A 27,601-nucleotide genomic window follows, 5' to 3' on the forward strand; every position below is an offset into this window, starting at 1 on the left:
CATGTAGCTTTCTATGCTTTGTGATCTAATAAAGAGTTCCATGATATTGTTGATGCTTTGAAAGAAAAAAAAACATGACTACATGTACATGTACATCAAGGTAAAATCTGTTGACAGTCAAAATAAGAAATAAATACATAGGCCTACATACATGTAGATGTAATATACATGTATGGATATGAAAATAGAAAATTGTTGGTGTTTGCAAACCTTATTTAGATTATAAATATCAATCAATTATTAATCTTTGATACTGAATATGCATGCTGGTGTTTCATTAACCTGATGAAGCCAACAGTGGTTGGTGAAACATTGCAACTACATGTACATACAAAGAGTTGAGTTTCAACTTTGCAATTTTCACAAATTTCCAGTAATAAAAGATTAATAGCTGATTGATATTTTTAAGTTTACTGGATGAATCATAATATTCATGGACTTTAATAGATTACAAACTAAATTTCAAAATTCATGTTATTTTAAAATTTTCAAAAAGAAAAAGAAAGAATCCTCACATACATGTATGAGGCAAGTACAATATGAACCAGGGGCCCCGTTTCATAAAGCTGTTCATAAGTTACAAATGACTTTAAGAATGACTGGTGACCCTTTTGTGTGCTATATGATATATCCCTATGTAGCTGACTTATGTATAAGAACATGTTCCAGTCTAAGTTGTGCATAACTTTACGAACGGCTTTATGAAACACCACCAAGGAGGCATAATTGTATGCGTGCATATGTACATGTAGGTCTAAATGTACATGTATAGTAATTATGACATAGCACGAGATGGTAAATATTTTAGATTACCAATTCAAGTGGACACTGCAGACATTGGTAATACAAAAATGTTGATTTCTGTTATAAGAACTAAAAATGTACATTGAAAAAAAATGTCAAGTCGATGCATATAAACTGAACACATCCTTTCTACAAGTATGGAGACTAATTACAATGTACCTATATGCACGCTACACATACATCTACATGTAGGCCTGTCCTGACGATCTATAGAGAAAATGGCAGTTTTTAGTGCGTACTTAGTAGTAATACTAGTATGTGATTGTGTACTAAAAATTGACTAGACCCACTGCCTGTAAAATTTGTACAACTTACCATTACCACCGTCAATAGGCCTACAGCACAACGAAGTCTAGATTACTTCTGACACCAAGTGATCAGTTTAAGTTTTCACTATAATTTCCACGATCAGTTGTTTTGTGAGTATTTGTACTCAAACACTTCCCAGTTGCCTCTCACGAATAAAATGTGAAATACTTGTATACAATAAGCAAATGTATGTACATTCATTGTACAATTCAACTCTGAATGAGGGGATTCCCCTTGTGAACTCTTACACACACACACACACATACTGTTTGTACACCAAAGCGAATACACACACAAAACTGTTGCACGCAGCTGTAGTAATGCCAACGTGTATAAAATGACAAGGCTACTAAAGTACTAGGACTATACACACATGACTATGATAACGGATTATCTACATGCTTAATACATACATGTACGTAGCATCATCACGTGAGATAATAATGTGACTCATGATCACACAAGCCATAAATATTTTAAGCCTTTTAGTGTTCAATCTAGTATTTAAAAAAATCAGCAAGACAGAGTATCCCCTTTCATATCAGATTTATACAGGCCTTTTACACCGGTATTCTTTCAATTCAATCAACCATAAAAATATGTACAGTGTACATAATTATGCAATAAATAATACAAAATAGGGCTAGGACCATAAAAAAAAGCAAACTGCTTGTAGAGAATGGCCCCGAAAAACAAGAGCATTGACAAAATTTACAATTAGAAACAGGAAACTAACAAAATTAACAAACTTTATCAGCAGATATAAATGCAAACACATAAACATGTACTGTACACCCTCACACACGCATGCACACAAAAACCCAGGTAATTTTTATAGATTTTCCATTTAGAGTAGGCCCTTTTAAAAAAGTGTTTGAGTTTTGGGAGACTTGTTTTGTTTGTTTGAATAAAGGTGGTGAATATTTATTATGGTCAGCCATTCAAGGATAAATGATACAGAAATTAAGCCAGCCTAAATCCAATGTAGTACTACAACTATACAGTAAGGCCCAAAAAAGCTATAGTGGATGGGGGGGGAATAGATCGGTCATTTTTTCTTTCTGAGGCTGTGCATAATACCCCTTTCATAAACCCAATTAAAATGAATTAGGCGGCTAATAGCAGCATAATTTGGTCGTAAAATTGGAGGAGGACAAGAGTTATCCGCATTACTCTGATGCTGCTATTATCCGCATAATAGCAGCATCGGGATAAGATTTTGAGTTTATGAACGCATTTCCAAATAATGCGGATAATTGCCATGGTGCGGTCACAAGGTCACCCTTTTCCAACACAACCGCATCGGAGGGGGCGTGTCCAGTTGTCATGGCGATTATCCGCCTTTTTCAGGACGGGCGCTCGTAAAAATAATGTGGCTTATTTTGAACGATACACATCACATGGAGATCTAGGGTTCTGGCGAGACACTCGAGCCTCCGTTCAGAATACTGTATGTTCAATTGTATAAAATGGAAGATGTTTGCCGGCCATTCACCACTAGAATTAGAAGCCGAAAATTCCTCAGTTGGGAGAGTGTTAGACTAAAAAAAAAGATGTACGCAAAACCATGAAAATTCAGGTCGGTTGGCACATTTTTTTTCTTTGTCAAATTTTCATTTGAATAAACAAATCAGCAGGTTTGATGTGGGATGGTTGGGTTACAGCAAACAAACTTCTTGAGGGGCCTAAGAAAATGGTGTGCACAATTATGAACACATACATCCTAAATCAATATTTTCGAATATTCATACTGTGGAGAGCAAGCAATTAGGTATCAAAACAAAAGTAAAAAAATGCATAGGCCTATGTTTCACAGTTGGATTCATCTATTTCATATTATACCATTGGTAGCAGGCAGATATTAATAAACATAGTTGCAGTAAACACAGATTTCATATGAAAGTCTGAACACAGTCTAATTGTCCATATATCATCATAGATCTAGATCTGGTACAGCTCCATAAAATGAACTTTGCGAAATATGTGTGTTAGTTGAAAAACTGCCACATGAAAGATGGCCAACGCAGACATGCACATGTGGGACAGTACTCAGCAAATACACCATGTTTTAAGAATCATTTGGAGTTCATTTTCATGAAATTGATACCACACCTAGCATTTATTCTAAAAACCAAGTTTGACAGGCTATAAAAGGAGATGAAACTATCAAAACAAAACCACATCAAACAATCTCTTCATGGAAGTGCTCAGTGCAAATGAGAACACTTCATGAAAGCCACAGGTCTAATACCAGTTGTTGAATTTGAGTCATTTGTTCTGATGAACTAGTTAATCATTTATGTACATGTATTGTGAATATATCATTTGATAAAATTATTTGCATGCTGGTAAATGACATCAAACTGATTTTGAACACTTCCTTTTAATTTTTTTACCAGATGAATAAATATGATCAGTAGAGAAAAAAATGACATTAAATTATTTCGGAACACTTCCTTTAATTTTTTCCAACCAGATATAAATATGATTAGTTGAGAAAAAATATATAATTTAATTCCATTTGAAATCAATACCTTTGTCAGGAAAAGGAAACCACTTTCAAGACTTACAGGTAGGCTGGTCCTGAGTGAGCCTACGTACTAATTATTTGATTAAATGCCGCAAAGGCTGACACATGTGTAAATCTATAGGCCAGCCTCACTTTAAAACAGGAAGCTCGCGTTGATGATATGTTGGTTTTAATACAAGTATGATAATAAAGAGAAATATGGGTGAAGGTTTGATAAAACTCTATTAAAAGAACAAGATAGTAATGAAATGGGCATTTCTATAAAATAATCCTCATTTTTGTATGTCTGATTGCCATTTTTCTCAAGGTGTACTTCACTTTATAAACTGACCAAGTCACGGTCCTTTGAGAACATTACAGACTGTCAAAAGGACAAGAAATCAGAGACAGAAAATTTCGTGAAGGTCCCATGTATATGGGGTAAGACGTACATATTTATGGAATTGCCCAATGTTAAAATTGTAGTTTGTGATGTCATACATGTATGTCAGCAGCTCCCCTACATGTATATCATCCATGTAGGCCTATAATATAAATTTCAGAAATTCTGATCTTATCAAAGGAAATAAAAATACTTTTTTTCCATAGAAGTAGGTATGAAATGTTTGTGATAAACCCCAGCACCATAACTTTCATAACATTTCTTTTTAGAAATGGCATATTTTTTAATATATATTGCGTGGCAACCAATCACGCTGGAGCTTCTTGACTGTGATGTGACAAAATAAACACTCTTTAAAAATTCATAACTCTTGTTATTCTTTGTTGGATTTTCATCAAACGGAAATTTTTCTATAATTTTGCTACTTTTATCATTAAACTTATTGTAAGGGTGCAATTCCTCAATAAAGCAGGTCTTATTGCTTTCACATAGGGCCTACAAATATTTTCACACCCAAAAAATAAACTATCAGATCAAGAGACTTAAGGGAGCCTGAATTGAAAACTTAAAGGACAAGTCCACCCTGACAAAAACTTGATTTGAATAAGAGAAAAATTGAACAAGCATATCACTGAAAATTCCAACAAAATCGGCTGTAAAATAAGAAAGTTATGACATTTCAAAGTTTCGCTTCATTTCACAAAAACAGTTATATGAAAGAGCCAGCTACATCCAAATGAGAGAGTCGATGATGTCATTCACTCACTATTTCTTTTGTTTTTTATTGTTTGAAATATGAAATATTTTGATTTTCTCGTTATTGTCATGTGCATTCCTCCCTGAACACGTGGAATTCCATTATTTTAACATTTTGTGCTTCAGGCAAGGAGGTCCCAATCGTCAAATTCGTAAAAATTAAAATATTGCATAATTCAAACAATAAAAAACAAAAGAAATAGTGAGTGAGTGACATCATCAACTCTCTCATTTGGATGTAACTGGCTCGTTCATATAACTATTTTGTTAAAAATAAGCAAAACTTTGAAATGTCATAACTTTCTTATTTTACATCCGATTTTGATGAAATTTTCAGCATTGTGATTGTCTGATTTTTCTCTATTGATTCAAATCAACATTTTTCTGAGGTGGACTTGACCTTTAAGAATCTCATTATATCTACTTTTATGTAGCTGGATATTTTGCAAAGTGTCAGACAGCCGATCTTTTCCCCATTTCTTGTGCTCTTACATGTACCTTTGCCATGCCTTCATCCTGTACTACATGTAATATTATTATTTCTGACCATTTTCCTTTCTTTCATTTCTTTTCATCTTAACTCTGTTCTCTCTACCCATTACACATATCACACTGGCCGATCCAGGGGAGCACAGTGCCCCCCCCCCCCTTTGAGAGCCATAATAAAAATGTCTAATGTAAACATGCCATTCTTACCAAAGTGTGCCCCTCCCCCCTTGAAAGGGATGAGGCGTTTTTTTTTCAAAATTGCCTTAAATTTTTATAGGTTAAAACCTTTGGGTGTCCCCCCCCCCCCCCCTTGGAAAATCCTGGATCTGCCCCTAATACATGTACATGTATATCTGTAGAATTGTTTTGTTCATTACTGTACATATATGTTGGCATTGTTGTTTTGTATAGTTTTTTTTAGTTTATAAATATTCTACATGTATGTACATGTAAACAGTGATTTACTTGGCACAAAAGGGACCCAAACCTTTACACACGCCCTGCCTTTTCAGAGGTTCTACTTGTTTTACTTCTTTTGCTTACATAATTTGATAATTTGTTTATTTCCCTTTTTTTCTTTTTCTAACTTTTTTTTCTGTTATGATGCTTACATGTAACTATTACTTAATACTAAAGATTTGCAATGCCAGAATGTGAAAAACAATTTTGTAACCAACATGTATGACCTTGGGCCTGTTGCATAAAACTTTTTACCTGAGAAATCTGGTAAAAACTAAAAACTGAGGTTTGTCCGATTTCTGCCATAGGGACAGTGATTTGCCGCGATCGCGGAAAACGGACGGAATTCACGGAAATGGCCTTTTGAAACGGAAAGTGGCTTTCATGAAATGTTCTCATTTGCACTGAGTACTACCATAAAAGAGATTGTTTGATGTGGTTTTGTTTTGATAGTTTCATCTCCTTTTATATCCTGTCAAACTTGGTCTTGAGAATAATGCTAGTTGTGGACTTGTGGTATCAATTTCATGAAAAATGAACTCCAAATGATTCTTAAAACGTGGTGTAATTGCTGAGTACTGTCCCACATGTGCATGTCTGCGTTGGCCATCTTTCATGTGGCAGTTTTTGTCTCACCTGCATAGCAGAGTGATATTATAGGCGCCACTTTTCCGACGGCGGCGGCGGCGTCAACATCAAATCTTAACCTGAGGTTAAAAATGCTGTTATTGCTACTGGATGGGTAAACAGAATCGTCACTTTTCCTTGACATACAAAGTCTGTGGGGAAACGGAATTTCCGTTTTCTGACATGCCTAAACGGAATTTAAGATTTTCTGAAACCGAAAAAGCAATTTTTTGAAACGGAAAATCACTGTCCCTACTGCCATTGACTTTAACACAGGGCAAAACCCCGGTAAAACAAACCTGCGTTTTCTCAGGTAAAGAGTTTTATGCAACGGGCCCCAGAAAGATAATGTAGACGATCAAGTATCAGGTATGTTTCTGATCACCCAGGTGTTAAAGCACCTAGTGCAACAGGACTTCCGCCACGGTGTATTTTGATATAAACTGAAACTAACCATTTCAATGGATGCATCATTTCACTATCAAATCAAAATATGTACATTGTAGCAGGCATGGTCAAGTCTCTCAACAATGCAATCATGACCAGTTTTATATGTTGATGAATTCATACTACAGTGCAGTGAACATGTACATGTATTACATGTACATGGCTCCATACTGGTCACCTATTTTTTCTTGGTGGCCCACTCAGTCCACCAAAAATATAAATTTCATGCTGTTGGTGGCCCACAAAGCAAATTTTGTGACCCAAAGGCCTAAAAACAATAGAAAATATTACGATTTTAATATCAAAACTTTCAAGTGTGAGCTTTCACATAATCTTTGTGCCCCAATTCTAATTTCTGGTTGCCCTAGGCCACTGCTATTTTCGAGCCCAGCACTATACATGGAAGTCTGAAAAATTAAATAAAGAATGATAAAATGAAAGTAGGTAACCACCTTCAAGCCTCCGCGTGTCTCATGTGGGGGCGTCGTGGTATAGTGGCAAAGACTCTCGTCTTTCAAGCCCAGGGACGTGGGTTCGATTCCAAGCCATGGCATGTTTTCCTTCGGCAAGAAATTTACCCACATTGTGCTGCACTCAACCCAGGTGAGGTAAATGGGTACCGGCAGGAAGCAATTCCTCTAAAAGCTGTGCGCACCGGAATAGATAGACTAGCGTAGCCACGGTAATATATGAGCGCCTTGAGCACCTAGAAAGGTGGATACATGCGCTATACAAATCCTATATCATACTATATCAAGCCACCAATGCAAAAATACAATCCTAAATCATATCTAATCAAAATGTGTCAAATCTGTTATTTCTGTAGCCTAAAGAGAGGTGAGAGGAGATTAAATGGAAAAACAACCAAACAGCCTCTACACGTAAATGCAGAATTACATGCAGACTGCACTTTGAAACACACTTACAGTGTAACTGAAAATTCAAAAAGCAATGTTAAGTGACGTCTCCTTGAAGTTGTTCTTTCAATCAAATTGTAATTTTCTTCCATACAATATATGCGTGACTGATCTCCTATGCTCTTGTAAGTTTATAGTCAAATAGAGGCTTAGAACTACATGTGTTTGCACCAGTGTCTCTATATGAATACAATAGAACTCTACATGAAAAAAATAACTTGATATTAATGATATCATTTGACATCTCCACTTAATATCAATCATCCACAATTATGGATCGATCAAGAACTATTTTGTATCAATCATGTAAAACGAAACCGATTCCACACTCTGCTCCTTCATGCTACTGAATTCAATATAAAACTGAATCAGAATAACAATTGAATTGTGCTCAATGACGGTTTCCAAATTTAAACGGCAACATAGATCATGAGTAGTGCAACTATAACAATTATTACCGTAAGTAACGGTGTATTAACCGCACCTTTTTCTCGGCGGGATAGAAGCAAAAGTTGGGGGTGCGGTTAATACACGGTGCAGGTCTGAGCCAGCCCACCGTAACCCCTCCCGTACATGTACGATGTCTGCCAGTTCACAACACATCGAGTGGCCGGGCATAGCCGCCCAGGCAATGTCGTTTAGAGGGGCATGAGCCGCAGGTAATGAGAAGCGATTATTACAATATTAATTAAATGTTGTCCATAACAAACGCACCCACCTTCATGACACTAATTTTGACTTTATTCTCGATTCAAAGTAGTAAAGTTCCCTGGCTAATTTAAGAGACGCCAAGCATACTCAGTAATATTTTGTCACCGCTGAGCGAGAGTTGAGTGAGCTTAGAGATTGCGTTGTAATGTGGTTATAGTGCGACTTAAGCTGGCGCTATTCAAAGTCCCGTTTTGCGCCAGCTTTTTTTTTTCCTTCCTGTTTGCTTTTCATAAGATACCATGTAAACCACGCACGAGAGAGAAGGCACGAAGCCGTAAAAAACAACGGGAAAAAAATGTCAATTTCTTTGTTTCTTGAACCTTCCTGTAATCCTGTATCCAAAATTCATGCTAAGACATCAAATTTCCGAAATTGATTGTGAGATTGTGATGCAAGAAATGTGAATGTTTCTTCCTCCTACGCTGCGAAAGACACAGATCATAATTTGATAAGATGTACTGGCATGACTGGTACTGTATCGTAGTTTGCAATGTAATGGCAGTGCTGTGTGTGTATACTGTGACTGTGAGGTGAGTGTGTAAGTTGCCAATATTGTCGGGACCGTTCTTTCTTTCTAACATTTGTAGATGAATTGATCAAGAACAGCATATTTCCGCATACCGGTAATCTCTTTGGATACTTTGAAATCTTAAAAACTTAGATTTTGTTTCTTCGTTCCTCAAATATGCATGTACCAAATGTGAGAATTTTTTTTTTTTTTTTAGTCCAAAGTTGGGGGTGCGGTTAATACACCGTTACTTACAGTATACTGTATTTAATTACCTTGTTTACTTATATCTTGGGCATGTGAATTCAGAAATAAAAGCAAACAATCAATAACAAACTTGTAACAATAAAAAAAAAGTTACTAAAAATCCTTCAATCCAATTGTCCAATAGCAAATGTGAATTTGTTTATATTACAGCCTGTATAACAAGTCTTAATGAAAACAAACCCTATTCTATTTTCACTTTCACAATGAGAGAATGAACCACTACCTCGAAAAAATCCAGGCGAGCAAAGTTCTTGCAAAAAAATTCAAAGCAGCGACTAATCTGCGGGCATTATTTTGGGGCATATTACAAGTACATGTAATTACAAGGCTCAACATGCTATTAAAAGCAAGCGTAATAATATCCAAGACATTTGGAACTGCCTTAAAAGATATTAGATGGTAGGATATACACTATACAAGAACTATTAAAATATTACTGCTATTATTAATTTTCTTTCACATTGGCAAAACATACCAGGTATTTTTAATTTTAAGTGGGTCTGAAAGCACCTATTTACAGAATTGAGGATGAGGCTCATATTGTGCAGCACAGTATTGGAAGAAAACCGCAAAGCGAATTGGCCTCCACCATTTCTTGGAAATTGAGCTGGCCAGCCAGGATCTTAGAGATGCTAGAAGAAAGAACATAGCCTACAGAAGGACTACGTAAAAAACATAAAAATATATGTTGCTGTCTCATACATGTATGAACTTGATGAAAAGCTTGAATCCAGTTTAAAGTAGCAAAATTAATTTGATGTGAAATGAAGGGTTGAATATTGCTTACACCATGTCATCTACTATTCTGCTGTGCAGACCCCCTTCACTTGAATTAAGGGTCTGAATGTGCAGCCTACTCATGCCTTGTGTAGGCCCTTTCGCTCCTGAATTGAAACAGCAAGTTTTGTATGTGCTAGTCTTTGCGTGGAGACTGGAGACACCAGGGTCTGTGCCTGCAGACTCATCATTTACAGTGAGTATGGTGGAGGTGTTTCACAAAGATTCATATCTGAATGTAATCCTATTTAATAATAAGCCAAATATGATCACAGCCTTGGTCAACTCATGTGACCTGAAACCCCTGGGGGCCACTTCCATTCACGAGTGGATACCATGCTCGACCATGGGGTCTCGAAAAGCACCCTAAACACGTAATTTCTATATTCCGAAAACCCTACCCTTAACAAGTATTGGAAACAAAACGATCCTCTCAAATATTCCCTGAAATGAACCCCTAAACAAGTACAGGAATGTTTCATTGTTACAGGTCCTTCGGTCGTCGGCTTTATCTTATTTGGTTTAGTACGACCCTACCTTCTACACCTCGCGCAAATCAAACTCTAAACGCGAAGTGTTGGGGCAAAAAGGACATCCTTTATAAAATATTTTTATTTTATTTTATCATCCCCGCTAATTGACCCTAAACAAGCGAAATAGATACCCTTTTTTCATTATTTTTGTGTTTTTGACACCCTTATCACGTTAATGGGCTTTTCCACGGTTACTCACGTTACATTTAGAGACACCTTGACTCATACTTGGAGCTGTAACTCCATTATTATTGATAGGAACTAAACATCTCCTTATCACAACAAAGTACACAGTCTGACTATCCTTCGTATAAAAACAAAACTTGGGAAATTCTATTATGCTCCTGGCAAATCTTTGGAATGTGTCGGTTACTCACGTTACATGATTTGGACATGCATAAAATTAAAAGTCAACATAAGTGAAAAGTCTCCTCATACAAGGCTTTTATGAAAGTTGATTATATCCATTTCAAAGAAGTGTATTAGGGAGACAAACTTTGTATATAATTAAAAAAATAAAGAACACATGGTTTTTACTTGGGGTGCAGATAATATGGTTACTCACGTTACGGTTACTCACGTTACATTTTGTCTATGTATGGTTAACAACACACATGTCATTACAAATTCAATAATGTGTGTAAAATTCATTGCTAGGAACATCTAAAAGAGATTTTATACCAAAAATTGGAACAATTGGAGCTTTATTAGGGAGTAGGAGGGAAAAGTATGATTTCGCTTACTAATTATGCATTAATTAGCATAATTGCTTAATACCAATTTGCATGAAATAAATTACTGTATAGTATTGTAGATTATGTCCAAGACAACCTGCACGCAAATTTTCGGCGTGATCGTGCGGCCAATGGCCGAGATCTCAAGGGGGGCCTGGGAGCCCCCCCCCTCTCCCCCACCCCCCGGGCCATATCAACTCCCAAAATACCCCGGCCTAGATAGGGTTACAGGTAAGGGCATTCAATGTGTTGTTCAAATACTCTTTAAAGTTTGGTTAATCAAAACCAAGTCTTACTAATGCACTCTCGCATTGTGAATACTTCTACTAATATTCAATTTTTTTGTGTGATTGTATGACCACTGATATTTTGATGAACAAAGAGTCGCATCAAAGAGATGTACCCTCATTTTGCTTTTAATTAATCAAAAATAACTTCACAACTCACCATGAGACTTAAAACTTGACATCCCACAGAAAATGTTACCAAACTGAATAATTTTTACTGGTTACTCACATTACATGATGGTTACTCACGTTACAAAGTTACTCACGTTACAGTTTTTCTTCATCAATTTTATAAAAAAATTGTACTTTTTAATGATTTTGATCGTCATCACTATGTCAAAGATTGTTTGAAGGAAGAGAATTTAAAATCCCACCAATTAACTGTGGAGAATTTTTCTCTCAGAAAACAAAATGAGTTTTTTCGGTTACTCACGTTACATCACCTGAGCAGGTTGCAATATTTATTTTTGAATGAGTACTACAAATTTACTTGAAAAGCGGTTGTGTATTTTAAGTAATTTGACTCTTCTAAACCTCAGAAATATACAAAGTGGTATGTTGTTGCAACAATAAAATGGTAATAAGGCATATTTCATTTTTCACTATTTTTCTTGTATTTTGGTACTTAATGGAAGACACAACTTTTGACCATTTTTTCCAAAGTATACATATGAAAATAAACTTTTTATTTCTTGTTCCTGAAACTATCATGTATGAAGGACTTAAAGTATAAAAAAATTCAAGGAAATATTGAATTTGAATTTTTAAGCTCATGTCCACCAACCTGTGGAATTGCCCTTATGTACGTCACGTGCCCTATCGTGAGAAAGACATCCTTTTTACGTGTTTTTTTGTCTGCATGGTATCCACTCGTCAATGTAAGTGGCCCCCCCCCCCCCCGGGCCTGAAACTCAGGCAGAATGTTCAGTAGTACTTGATTACCCTTATGTTCAAGTTTCATGAACTAGTTCCATATTCTTTCTATATTATGACTTTTCAAAAACTTAACCTTGATTAAGATTTAAATGTTGATGACACCGCCGACGTCGCCAGAAAAGGGGCACCTACAGTCTCACTTTGCTATGCATGCGAGTCAAAAATGAGTTTGAACAGAATCCCGTGCCAAATGATTCAACTAGCATACTTTGTACATGTAATTATACAGAAAATGACGTAATAAACATGGAGTTCTTGCCAGGTGCAGGGTCTTTTCAAAGCAATCCCACACTACCCTACAATTATGCGCTTGTCCGTTTTTTGGTGATTTTCAATTCCATTTTTTCAGCTCAGAACAGACTTAAAAAGGTTTACCAATGTGTATAAGTCATGGTTCCATAACATTTGCTCCCTGGAGCGACAATTGATCCGCTGTAAATTTGAAACATTAATCGAATGACCAACTTCACCCCTGGATCTGACACTGTGGCCAATCCGAAACCTCACCCTTAACCTAATACCCCTTTCATAAACCCAATTATGCGGCTAATAGCAGCATAATTTGGTCGTAAAATTGGAGGAGGACCAGAGTTATCCGCATTATTTTGATGCTGCTATTATCCACATAATAGCAGCATCGGGACAAGATTTTGAGTTTATGAACGCATTTCCAAATAATGCGGATAATTGCCATGGTGCGGTGTGCCAACACAACCGCATCGGAGGGGGCATGTCCAGTTGTCATGACGATTATCCGCCTTTTTCAGGACCCGCGCTCGTAAAAATAATGCGGCTTATTTTCGGAGTTTGTGATCGCAATTTTTATTGAATTATCCGCATTACTCTTAGGCGGCTAATTGGAGGATACGTTTATGAAAAGGGTATAACATAAAACCCTAAATGATTTGAAACCCAACCCTAACCCTACATGTCTTTAGACGAAATAAAGCCAGCAGCAGTTGTCGCCAGAGCAAATGTCATGTCACCATAAATCATACCTCGTCAGTAGATATGGTGAGGACTCCTCACCATATCTACTGACACATGGTATAATTTATGGTATAATTTATGGTGACACGACAATTGCTCTGGCGACAATTGCTCCGGGCTTTATAAGGAGTAACAATGACTTTCTCATAAAATCATTGTTTACTGCAACTACAGTACATGTACATGTACAATTGGTGTTTATATTTCATATGACAAAATATGTTAATGAACCCAGATATCAATTTCAAAGCAATTTAGAGTTCATAGTTCCTCATCAAATACACTTGCCCAAAATTCTACTTCCTGTTATGATAAATCATATTAGACCAAGATGAGAGATAAGGGGGTGCTTTAATCAAACTGCCATTAACATTTCCATTATTTTTTTTCCTAAAATGAAGTTCCCACTTCCCTTTACATGTACATGGTGCTGGTAACTCTTCACATGGTGCGAATGAAATTGCCATTTGGACTACTCCCGCTCTGTCAACCCTCCATTTGGTCCCTGCCCACAAGGTCAAAAATGACATTTAACCCATTAACTAACAATCTGTCTAGTTTCCAGTTATGGCTTGCCCATTTTGTTAAAGTAAACACCATTGTCGGATGAAATGTTTATGAACCAAAGTTTAATTTCACAGGGCAAAATGTTGGATCGTTGACTACATAATGATTTTACTTTTCAGGTCAATCTGCACAGTACACCGTTTGTAATGATATTGCAGTATAAAAGACTGTAAATACATGTATATTTAACAGCTGCTTACCAAATGACGACTAACTGATATTGTGACAGTCCCGTATCACAAAGGTTAGCGATTGATTGTACGCTTGATTTTCACGATGGATTGTATATTGTGGTCAAGGCAATCAATCGTAGAAAAATGTTCTACGATCATTGCTAAGTTTTGTGTTACGGGCACCAAAGCTTAGCAATGATCGTAGAACATTTTTCTACGATTGATTTCATTGACTACAATGTACAATCAATCGTGACAATCAAGCGTACGACCAATCACTAACCTTTTTGTTACGGGACCCAGGGCTCCGTAACACAAAGGTTTACAATCAATGGCTAAATACCAATGACCAATCACGATCATTGTTGCATGCGCACTGTTTGAAATACTGACCGGGAGCCAATCAGTGCTTTTCTTTCATATTTGCAATTCATCGCAAACCTTTGTGTTACAGAGCCCAAATGACAATGACATTTTATAATTTTCCAAAACCCATATCAGGAGGGGGGGAACATACATGTACTTGCATATTTGGGGGTGTGCTGCTTTGTGGCACATACAGTAATGCAGTTTTCAAGACCCCATATCGGGCAAACAAAAATCCTTTATTTTTGAGGGTCTACTTTCACAACCGATTCATAAATGCCTAAATCTCCAAAGTTGTGGATAAGCTTTAACATTACATCAAATTGGGATATGGGGGCTGGTTTCAAGCATTTAGGGAGTGACATCGCACTGAGGCCCCATGTAATCTTTTCCCTGCCCTAGATTTACATGCATATTACCTGTACAGTTCCCTAGACCCTGTTTTCACTTTGCTCCATAGATCATGAACGGTTCCCAAGACTAGGAAAGTTTAACTCATTTTATAGTATTGTGAGGCACACCACTGTTAAAATATAATTTGAGCACCCTGATTCCCCCATTTCCAAGCGATACTTCCTCCAAACAATCTATGTCCTTAGAATCCACTTTTCGTTCCTCCATATTTTGAATTATTATTGAAACCTATTGAATGGAAAAATACATACGTCTCCATGTTGACTAAGTTACATCTGCAGTAAGAAGTATCAACAGAAAAAGAGGAAGAAAGAAGAAGGAAAAATAGGAAGGAAGAAGCAACAGTCTAATTTGCTAGATTTATTTCTTACAGTGTAGGCCTACATGTTAAGGCTCCACACTAACTTTTTACTTGGTGGCCCGATAGGTTCACCAAGATCATCAATTTCATATTATTGGTGGCCCTAACACAATAGAAAACATTGCAATTTATCAAAACTTTGGTAGCCCGACTGGGCCATCGAGTGTGGGCTTCTACAGAATTTTGGTGGCCCGACTCTCATTTTTGGCTGCCCCTGGCCAATGTCGAGTCCTAGGGGCGTTTCATGAAAGGACTTGTCGGACAATTTATCCGACAAGTCCCATTTCATCCGACAGTTACCATAGGAACGCTGCCTCTCAGCCAATCAAAATCATGGAAAGATGTCAGATCTGACAACTTGTCGGATGAAAATATTGATGAAACGCTCCCCTGGCCAATGTCGAGTCCTGGGGGGGCGTTTCATGAAAGGACTTGTCGGACGTTTTATCCGACAAGTCCTATTTTATCTGACAGTTACCATAGGAATCAAAATCATGGAAAGATGTCAGATCTGACTTGTCGGATGAAAATATTGATGAAATGCTCCCCAGCTTTATGTATGTACTTAAATGTTTACATCTCACATGTTTATTTTACATTCCAAGTTATGATCTCATCCTTCATTCCATTTCCAATAACAATCATTGTCAATTTGTCATGGTCTCATCCTTCTTTCCATCTCCACGATCTGCACGTACCTTTATCTCTGACATAGCAACACCATTACACCAGGTACATTGCATTCCAATCTCCCATTCAAATGCTTCCTCAGTCATGATTCCTTTGTTTTCTAACCCATCTCCACATGGTCTCATTGTTGAGTTCTCATTGATATTCAGATCCCCATCATGATACCGTTCCATGCTTTTATTGGCTCATGTTCATCAATAGGGTTTGTTCATTTTCGGTGACCATGCCATTTTCCTTGTATCTCATTGGTTGAATAAATCAATCGTATCATTTAGCAAGGCTCCACATTAACTTTTTTTGGTGGTGGCCCATTCGGGCCACCAAAACCTTCAAATAATTTTTTTTGGTGGCCCATTAGTAAAGTTTGGTGGCCCGAAAAATATAAAGAAAAACATTAATTAAAAATGAATAAAACAAACTGAAATATTCTGCAGTCACTACCAAGTACCACTATTCTTTGTACATCTTAATCGTGCTTGCTGTTATTTTACTTTGCTTATTTTGTGGTAATATATAAATTGTTCTATCATTGTGAATATGAAATGATTGAAAGAGAATAAAAGAATTGTATTGCTCCCAGGATGTGTGGACTTTTAATCTCCGTATAGACACACACTCATAATGGTAAAGTAAATAAATAGTGCATAAAGCAAACTCAGATTGATTTACAAAACAATGATTTTTCCTTCCTTTTTGATCGTAAAACCTAGATTATGCAGGCCCCAAATCCATTTTTTTTCTCTTTTCCAGCATATTATAGCAGGAGAAAATCACAGAAAATATGCTGCAGAATTAGAACAATGTATAAAAGGGGGAAATAAACAAAAATAATTTTTAGAATAGTATATTGAAAAAAAAAATTGTAAAAATGAATAAGTGAAATATACAAATAAAAAATGAAGAAAAAAAAAAGAAAAAAAAAATTGAGAAAAAAACAAAAGAAAATGTAAGAAAAATGAATAAGACAAAATTATCAGAAAAAATGGGGGAAATTACTATTATTATTCAGTAGAAACATGTTGTTTAATCAGGCATATTCAATGGGATGGGGTATTATAAATGGTTTTATCACTAAAAAAAAAATGACAGAAAAAATAAGAAAACGGCAAGTTATCTGGAAAAAACAGTGAGAAAATTCCTTCCCTATATTTGACAAAATGATGGAAAAATTCACATTTCATATCAATAAAATGTCTTCCCAAAGTATTTACTTCCTTAAGAGTGGTTTAAGAAGTCATTTATAAACAAGAAAGAAAGAAGCTGTCTATTCAAGACAGCTTCAAAAATAAACCAAATATCAACATACATACAAATGCACATGTGGGACTGTGATGTACTCACCTATGTGTATTAATGCATTTGGAAATCGGTCTTTTTGAGTCAAAAGAGAGGTCATAATTCCTCCTTTTAATGCTTGCAAATTATCAGGTTTCAGTAATATGGACTGTAGAAGGGCATTTCATTGGTGTAAAATGTGACTTTGACGTAGATTTTCAAAGTTCTGGGGAAGATTTCTTAGCAGTAACATTTCGCATCGCAGCTCCCTGAGTCTGAATAGTCTGCTAGCGCACAGCCAGCTGCACTGGTTTCACGCATGCAAAGCTCAGCCAGACATAGGCCTACATACTGTCATGACTGTGCAATCTTTGTGTGTGTGTATTTGTGTGTAGATTAACAAAAAAGGCGCATGACGAATTGACTTGCAATTTGAACTGTAGAAAGTTGATAAATGCATGCAAAATCGGGAGAAAAATTGCGCTACTTTGAAAATTATTGGTTGCCCGATTCGGGCCACCAAAACTTAACATTTTTTCAATAATGGTTGCCCGAGATGAATTTTTGGTGGCCCCGGGCCACCGCTAATGTCGAGCCTTGGTTTAGATAAAGAGGCACAAGCGAGATTTCTTTGAGTGAAGCCAGTGCTGTCCTGGATGTACAGGTTTTTGTCATTCTGAGTTCACCCTCCATCTACATTTACATTAGTTTACTTCTAGGAGAGCATATAGGTACATGTATGAGATTGATTTTGAGGACACATTACCATACCATGTTACGGGCCAGCAAATTCAAGCAAGGAAATTTTGAAATCCTGTTTGGCAGTCTTGTTTCCATGGCACATATCGACTTGGTTGATTAAAAAAGGTTTGAAACTTAATGCTCCTTTGCAAATTTTGGTAGCCAACCATTTTTCAGTCTGTATGACAGAGTTGTTGATCTTTTCTTTATTTCACGTCTCTGATTCAAATCACCGGCAAGCAGGGTTGTAAGAGTCACTAAATTTGGATCAAGTCAAGTCATTTTAAGGTTCAAGTTCGAGTCGAGCCAGTCAAGCAACTGTACAAATGTCAATATGAACAAGTCATGGAATACTACTCAAGTCACACGTATTAGACCCGAGTCATGACTTGATTACAACACTAGGGGCAAGCACTGTTTATTTTTTTTCAGTTATTTCTCTGGACTATCATACATGTATTTCCAGCCTCATTGCAAAGTTCGGCATTGTAGTTCGTGTACATAAGGCAATTGGCCAAACTAACATCAGCTTTAAATAGCAAACTTGAATGGAGCAATCATAGACTCTTTGGGGGCGTCAATAACTCAACTTAAACTTCGATGTTTGTTTGAATGTTTTCACATAAGCCAGCCATAAAATATGATTGCAGTTCATTAGATCCATGTAAACAGTAGGGTGGGGCACTGATGTCCAGATACATTTAGCAGAGATAAACATCTTTAGCTCTTAGTTTTCTACATGTACTGTAGATCTAACCAAAAGGGGGTGTTTCACAAAGATTTAAGTATGATTTAGAGTCGCACTTAAACACTGAGTTGCGTACGATATGAAAGGATTGACTGCATTGGTCAGATCGTGTCATGAGGACACGCACTACTGCGTATCTATCAATGAGATCGTGCGTTGCATATCATGTACGCGTCAGAATTTAAGTGCGACTTAAGTCATACTTAAATCTTTGTGAAACATCCCCCAGATCTTTATAGGCCCTATCAACTTCATGATAATTCTTAAAATAAATTGTGTGCAAATTGGCATGGCTCGAACTGCAGTGCCCCATCCATAACTTTCAAGACAGTTGTACAACTTGGACAGTCAGAATTTAAGAACACAATTACAAACAAGGAGTTTAATCATGAATAAATCGGCACAGCTCAATTAACCACGTACAACCCAAATTAAAATTCTCATTCTCAACTCATTTTCGTTTCCAATTCCAAACAGATCATCATCACAATTCACATCATCAATCATCACTCAGCAGATCGGACCAGACGAACACTTCATAATTGTTTTTCTCCTCTGGGAATCGACCTACTTACATCATGGAAAGGTTCCAACTCCTTTACGGTGTGTTAAAGCCATATCTTCAAGAAATTTCAATTGATTTTAGAAGTTATTCTAACTCAACTGATTCGTCTGTCCCTGTCAGTGCAAAGTGAACTTGTTCAATCGGCCATATAAACACGTAAATATGTACCAGCTCCACAATGTTGCACTTGACGCTATTCGAAGTGCGTTTACCACACATTGTAGTTGCGGCAAGTCGACTTATACGTTTTATGGCTACAAAGATTTCCTAGCAGGTATACGCATGACAAAAGACCTTTGACCAAGGGACTTTTCAACTTAGAATTGATACCAAAGCCACCACAAGATGGCATAGTTTAACTTCTTCCACCAGTCATTGGGAGATCCGTATGCTCTTAATTTTTCGACAAAAAACTTCCTAGATAATATTGGACAAAAAAATGGGACAGGCTCGATCTGCATTTGTATAGCCTGCAGGGGCAGGGGTGGAAGGAAATAAGAAAAGAAAAGAAAAGAAAGAAAGAAAGAGAGAGAGAGAGAGAGAGAGAGAAAGAAAGAAAGAAAGAAAGAAAGAAAGAAAGAAAGAAAGAAAGAAAGAAAGAAAGAAAGAAAGAAAGAAAAAAATATATATAAATTGCGATTTTGTTCTCGAAGTGAGTCGATTTGGAATTTTAAGTTTGATAAGCCTTTGCCTCCTCAGCAGCCTGCTCCTAAGGCTTCATATTGACGCCCCCCCCCAACAAAAATGATAATAATAATAATAAATAAATAATAATAATAATAATAGTAATAATTAAAAACCAAGAGAAGAGAGGTAAGATGGGAAACAGACGAAGGGAGAGAGAAAGAAATTGGTATAGAATGAAGAAGAGGAAGGGAGAAAGGGAGAATAGAATGAGGAGTGGGAGAATAGCAAAGAGCAAGTCTTTCTAATCACTATGCATCCAAATAAAAAATTATGCTTTCGATTCGAGCTCAAATCGGCTGTTTAATGAAATACATAACCTACTCACAAAGATGCATTGCCCTAACTGAAATGCCTCGTTTTTCATAAAAAGACATTCAAATCCAATTCGAACAAAGCATTAATATAAGTTAAATAAATACAATATAATTTTAATCGTTGCTCAGTTGGACTGCGGCCAGGAAGGAAATTAATCCTTATATAGGCCCTACTGAACAACCACCTTACAATAATAATGAATTGAAATACAACGTCTAAAGCATTGAAAACGTATTTACAAGCGGGCATGTGTTCAAAAATACAAATTGAAAAAAATAAGGACATGTTATAATTAGGAAGATTCCTTTCATCCTAAAAGAAAGAAAAAGGTTAATTGATTGAAACTCCTTAACTGAAGACGGGAAAGAATTCAACATGATTGGTCACATTGATGGTTAATAGATTTTAAAAAATTGTATTTCAAAGAGGAATCTTTATGGAATAAAATTAGTACAGTCAAGTCAATTTCCTATTTGATACACATAATTTTAAACCATTAAACTGCATTTTGAGCGGAGAACTTAAAGGACAAGTCCACCCCAACTAAGGTTGATTTCAATAAAAAGAGAAAAATCCAACAAGCATAACACTAAAAATGTAATCAAAATCGGATGTAGGCCTAAGATAAGAAAGTTATGACATTTTAAAGTTTTACCACATCCTGGTCAGTATGCATGAGAAGACTGATGACGTCACCCACTCACTATTTCAATTGTATTTTATATATCATATAAAAAAAAAATTATTTTCTCCTCACTCTCCCGTCAAACAAAGCTTTCTTCTTCCCGGAATATGTGGAAACTCCATCATGTTCAGTCTAGTTGGTCCTTATACTGTCAAATCATTAAAAATCGAAATATAATTCAAATACATAGTGAGTGAGGGCATATAGACGGATCGAGGGGGGCCGAGGGGCCGCCCCCTCCCCCTATTGGCGAAGAAAAAAAGAAAAAAAGGGGGGGGGGAAGAAAAATAAGAGGAGGAACCATGCAAGTGAATAAAAAAGTAAGGGGAAGGCTTAATGAAGAAAAAAAATCATGTCACTAAATAACATTTTTTCGCTAGCGGTTCGCGCTCACATTGCCTGTTCTATGAGATATATATCATACGCTGATATGGAGCTAAACATTAAGTTTTGAAGTCAATTCACAAAACGTGTCTCGGACATCGAGCTTTCATTATTTCGTTTGATTTACCACTTGATTTTTTAAAAAGTGCTTTGTAAAATGCCTGCTTTATGGTCTAAATATGAACATTTTCGATCTGCTCGCGCTCATGACGCGCGATTTGCCAAATACTTATTGTATATTCGTGTATTCCGTAAAGTTCTCAAAATATCCCTTTTCAGGTTTGATTGTCAAAACGTAGGACGATCAGCTAGCCCTGTGCGCTTGCATTTTGAATGGTGAGTTATGTATACCTCTATACTACTCACAATCTTTTCATGACAGTTTATCAAAAATTTCGGCTCAAGATTTGCGCTCGAATTAGTTAATAATAATGAAACAATAATCAGCTCGCGTTTTCAGATCAGAATTGCAGATCAGAATATCCAAAGTTTTCTGCTCGTGCTTTGCGCTTGCATTACTATGGTAAGATAACCAATCACCCATCGTTTTCATGATATACAAAACATGAACTGTGTCCAGTTTTTTTGCCTAAGTTTCAAATTTTTCTGCTCGCGCTTCGCGCTCGCATCAATTGTTGAGTTATATGCCTATACAAAGAGTGCTTGGAATTTCCATTCTTTAAGTAGAAATTTCAAAAAAATTCAGCTCACGCTCGCATTGTTTGATTGTTGAAACATGTAGGCCTATACGGTCTTCATGACTAACTCGAAAGAACCAACAGGTCCCTTTTCGATCAGATCAAAATGTATATTAAAAATTTTCTGCTCGCGTTTCGCTCTCGTATAGTTGCATATTTTGTTCAGGATCCCAAACATTGCCCAGAATGTCATTTTTTAGGACAAAATACATAAAATTTCCACCCAAAAAAAAATTGCTCGCGCGTTGCGGTCGCACTATTTAATTAAGGCTTATGAGATTACTATATACTTATAATTTGAAAGGATATAAAGCTAAGAAGTGATTATTGTACCCCTTCAAAAAAAAAAAATCAACTTCGAAAAGCCGATCGAGGAAAATGTGGCTGAAAATCCACCCCCCCCCCATTGAAAGACTGCGGAACTGCCCCTAGAGGGACAACATCGTTTCTCTCATTTGCATTTCAGTGAGTAGTAGATCTATCGACTAGTTTGTGAAAAATAAGCGAAATTAACTTTGAAGTGTCATAACTGTCGGCTGTGCAAGGAGAAAGGCAATATCCCGCTCAGAACAAAATCTATATCAATTAAGAGAGAGATATTTCTTTTATGTTTTAAGAGGTAAAATGACCAACAAAACTGATTTTCTTCCTTTTTCTCCGTTCGATTTTCCATTTCTCGTCTTTTTTTTTGGGGGGGGGGGCGAGGGCGGGCATTTAGGGCCGGGGGACGACCGCCCAAAAATGACGGTAAGATCATGGGGAAGGGGATAGTGAGAATATTGCGTTGCCATCAAAAGCTATTGCCCGAATAATGCGATACTCTTCACCGCGGGCATCCGCACAAAATAAATATTCCTGAAACAATTTAAAGGGGAAGTTCACCCTGACAAAAAGTTTATTGTAAAAATAGCAGAAAAAATAATAAAAAATATTGCCGAAGGTTTGAGAAAAATTCATCAAATAATTAAAAAGTTATTAGAATTTCAATTATTTGATTTGTGACGTCATATGCGAGCAGCATTCCTACATAGCGAATGGTAAAAAATCAATGAAATGTCATTTTCTCAGAAAATTGAAAATGGTTTTCACTGTAACTTTTGTATATCAATAGACAAATCATTTCACACCCGATCATGAAAAGAAAAGAAAATTAAGTCATCAGGAACCATACAAAATTTGAAATTCATACATTTTATATTACATAACACATGGGGCAGCTGCTCGTTTATGACGTCACAAATCCAAAATTTTGAACTCTAATAACTTTCTTACTCTTTAACGGATTTTCCTCAAACCTTCACCAATATTTTTTACTATTTTTTCTGCTATTTTTACAACAAAGTTTTCTTCAGGGTGAACTTCCCCTTTAACCTTAATGAATTGAAATGTTTTATTTGTTTTTATTTATTTGTTTTTATCATTAAATGCAAGGCTGACGTAGCGCAGAGCCCAGGCTATAAAAAAAATAATACCGTGTGCATTTTTAGATTTTTGTGCATGTGCTTTGCTGCGCGCACATTAATTAATTGCTATATTGAGACAAGACTAGTCGAGTCAAGTTCAAGGACAAGGTAGGTAGAACCAAAATTATTTCCAAGTATTAGGCCTATACGTTATATTTTTAATTTAATACATGTATTCAGATCTAGACGGTAGACCTCTAGTCCGAAGAAATTCCGCGGCTTGTGTAGAATTTGGCTCAGCTCACAAAGACTAGATGATGCCTGATGGAATAGATCCTAAAATAAATCGGCGCTGCGCCTGACCATCTCATTCTCAGACTCCGGCTAGCTCAGCGCTGGTCGAAGACGATTCGAAGACAAACTGCCGCTGAGACCGCGGAGCATATTAAAGCCTATAAAGGGCCAAGCGAAGGCAATTGCTTCTACCTCCGGCCGGCCATTCAGGCGCGGCTGCCATCGGCGCTGTCGATAATTTCCAGCTAACGTTAGGCCTTATTTAAACTAGTCTAGGGTCGACTGACTTTGTTAACATCTACTTTAGATATCCAATTAGGATCTACCGTAGGCCTATGCAATAAATGTTCTAAGTTAGACTTATGACTATGTGCAGCAAATGAAATATTAGGCCCTATTTCAGAATCGAAAATTTTAATGTTAAATATTTAATGTGCTGACAATGGAGGGTGAAGCGTGAGTTACTGAACATTTTAATTAAGATTAATTATTTCCATTCAAATTCTTAAAGAGCTTCAGGTTCAAATCCAACATGGCAGAGCAGAAAAAATATTTCATCACTTAAAATGTTGCAATTCATTTGCCTACTCATATTGTACAATTTTAGCTTGTCGATACATGTCTCATGGTCCATGCATGGACATGGTCCATGGAGAAGAGTTAGATCTAGCCTTGTTCTAGCTTTTGACATTTGCTTGTTTTGTTTTTGTTTTTTTGGTCTCCAGTGCTCCCTGTCAGAAGATGTCAGCTTTGGAGAACCAACCACATTTGACCTGCCAGGAGTTAAGTAAGCAATGCAATGATGTTGATTCCAGTTCCTCACAGCTATGCAATCGCTGGGCACGCAGGAGTCTTCGTAAAAATGCACCAAGTGGATCATATCAGCCGAGCATATACAGAAAGGTAGGGTACAGAAAGACCTGGGGGGATTTTGTCAGTGACTGTGACTAATTTGCACTCGGCCAATCAGAGGCAAAGATTTGCATTACTTAGGACTTCTTTTGGTCAAAGTCACTGACAAAGCTTTTCATGAAACACTCCCATGATACGAAAGAATGAATCTAATCTCCACTTAAACTCATTCTGCGCATTAATCATTAGTTTAATTTTTTTCAATCATTTTTATCCCTCAATTTTATGACATGTTTTAGATTCATGAAGAATATCTACAGGAGCATGAGTATTTTCAGTAAAAAGCAGTTATTTTTTAAATTTCTAATGTGTTACCAGTGTCACAGTAAATTTTGCTGGGTTTATTTATTTAATCTGTACTCTTACATTTGGCTTTCCATACTTTATTGTTTACATTCAACTTGTTTATTTCCATTCCAACTCATCTCATCCTTTTTTCCATCCTCACAATCCACATACACTGTCATGATCTCATCTTTCATTCCATCTCCACAATACATCTCACATAGCAACACAGCTAGGTTCATTGCATTTCGTTCTTTCATTCAGTTTCCCCTCAGTCATGCTTCCTGGTGTTGCTATGTGAGATGTATTGTGGAGATGGAATGAAAGATGAGATCATGACAATGTATGTGGATTGTGAGGATAAAAAGAAAGATGAGATAAGTTGGAATGGAAATAAACAAGTTGAATGTAAACAATAAAGTATGGAAAGCCAAATGTAAGAGTTCAGATTAAATAAATAAACCCAGCAAAATTTACTGTTACACCAGTACAGGGAATTTCTTGAAAATAGGCCTATTCCCTAAAACATTGTTTACCATTGAGCAACAGACTATAGGCGGTTTCAAACCGCCTCGATCACAAGAATCCCCGTTAAATTACGAGAACTTTTTTAGGCTGAAAAATACCCGTTAATTATTCCTGCATTCACACCGCCCTGAAACATACCCTTCGGGATAAGTTCCTGAAGTTACGAGCATGCGCAGTATGGTCTGATAAGCAGGCAAGGCGCGAGATTCAAAATCACTAGCCCAGCAGCCACCCACAGCTCCCGCGCCCAACGACACGCTGGGCTAAAAGTTCCCGTAATTTGCTTTCACATCGCCAAAATACCTGCGACCTTGGAAAAATCCCCGCGAAAGTTCTCGTAATTTCGCCAAGTACCTACTATTTAGCGGGTATTTTCTTTCAGGGAGATTACGCGTAGTTTGCTTTCACATTACCAAAATACCTGGTATTTTCTGATCGGGGTAAATTTCCCGATCAGAGAATACCTGGAACTGGCGAACTTCGAGGCGGTCTGAAACCACCTTTTGATACATTTAAAATCGACACAGTGACAAAGTATGAGCAAATATAAAAAAAAATATGTTGTATGATATGGGGTCTTCAGCATAATTTTTGTCAAAACACAAATATCATTTTTATGTAAGTGGTTCCTTCTATGTTTTTAAGGGGGGGATAAGGAGAAAAGTATTTTACTGTACTTCTTCAACTCCTCTCAGAAATGCTCTTCCACTGAGGATTCAATCAGCAGAATCAATTGAAACATAGAGACGTATCGAAAATCCTTTCTCTTTTCATCTTATTTATGTTAAATAGTGTCTACTAATTTAATCAAATACATGCTCCCACACTTTTTAAATGATTTGATATTGCTTACTCCTTTAACTCTCTGCTCCTCAGAATGGTTTGGTAAGTATCTTGTAAGTTGGTCATCCAAGGTTGAAATCTGGGTTAGTCTAGAGGCAGCGGCACATCAGACTCGGACAAAGAAAGTGGAGGGGCACCTTTTGTCTGCCAAAAAACAGGCGCCCCTCCACTTTCATTGTATGAGCCTGACGTTCCGCTGCCTCTGGATTAGTCCCAATCTACAGGGGAGGCTTCGAACTCACAGAGATCATGCTTTCCCCTTTCCTCCCATGGACCTGGCCACGGAGGATTATCTATTGTTACTGGGGGTGCAGTGACAATGCTCAGCACCCCCAGTAGCAATAGAACATTCCTCTGTGGCCAGGTCCATGCTTCCTCCACTTTACTCTTATTAGTTGCATCCTCCTCCCACTCTCCTCCACCACTTGCTTCGTCCATGTCTTCTTTGGTCGATCGCCTCCCTTCCCCTCTGACCAGCTACATGGAACTCAAGCGCCCCTCTCAAAGCATCATCATTATCCCTCCCCAATATGGAGCATTATAAATGCTGCATTTATTATCATACAATCATTAATGTTTTTACTCTATTTCATTTGATTTTTTAAGGTCTCGGTCGGGAGTATATCACAGAGCTCAGATCCTCATCCTGTTGGCGAGCCATCGGGAACAAGGTATTATCACAACAGACTTGAAGAACTTTCTAAAGAATTGGAAATGCTTGATGACCAGTATGTTGATGAAGACGACGATGATGATGATGATCCGGAAGAGGTGATCCATCTGGGCCGCGTTGCATAAAAGTTACTAATATGGTAACTACCCTGGTAACTGCTCAACAGCCAATCAAAATCGAGGATTCCATGATATATAGTTACCATTGGATGGCAAAGTTCTTTTATGCAACTTGGGCCAGCATGAGTTCTTTGATTTTCATAGAATGTCATCATTAATCCAATGCAGTACTTGGGTCCTTTGGCAAGGCATTTCTCTACAGTTGCCACTCTTCATCCCAGTTGTACTGTAGTAAATTGGTACCTGGTGGGAAGATTTTCCTTAAAAACCTGGTTGATAGTTAACGCCACTTAGAAACATTGTATTAAGCGATACATATAAATGTTGCATAAAGTCATTATTATCATCGATTAATCTTTATGTACGTGTTTAGAAGTCAATGATTAGTTGAAGTAATAGTAATCCACTGGCA

At 37.0% G+C, this 27,601-nt stretch overlaps 2 protein-coding genes across 3 annotated transcripts in view; one reads left to right on the plus strand and one right to left on the minus strand.

Moving 5' to 3' along the window:
• LOC121414405 (TGF-beta-activated kinase 1 and MAP3K7-binding protein 2-like) overlaps positions 1-19,668 on the minus strand; it is a 37,585-nt gene extending 17,917 nt beyond the window's left edge. Inside the window, exon 1 of one of the 2 annotated variants that reach the window (XM_041607568.1) lies at positions 19,374-19,668. In XM_041607568.1, the coding sequence (XP_041463502.1) occupies positions 19,374-19,378 (5 nt within the window). In that variant the 5' untranslated portion in view covers positions 19,379-19,668. Of the gene's footprint in view, positions 1-1,119; positions 1,353-19,373 lie in introns of those variants that run through there. The other variant, XM_041607569.1, reaches the window with a different exon arrangement.
• Positions 19,669-24,271: 4,603 nt separating this feature from the next.
• Positions 24,272-27,195, plus strand: LOC121413114. The gene is made up of 3 exons (XM_041605877.1): positions 24,272-24,285; positions 24,555-24,732; positions 27,004-27,195. Exons 1-3 carry the CDS (start codon positions 24,272-24,274, stop codon positions 27,193-27,195), a joined length of 384 nt encoding a protein of 127 aa, XP_041461811.1.
• Positions 27,196-27,601: the final 406 nt, after the last annotated feature.

This window comes from Lytechinus variegatus, chromosome 4 (genome assembly GCF_018143015.1).
Source record: "Lytechinus variegatus isolate NC3 chromosome 4, Lvar_3.0, whole genome shotgun sequence".
NCBI lineage: Eukaryota > Metazoa > Echinodermata > Echinoidea > Temnopleuroida > Toxopneustidae > Lytechinus > Lytechinus variegatus.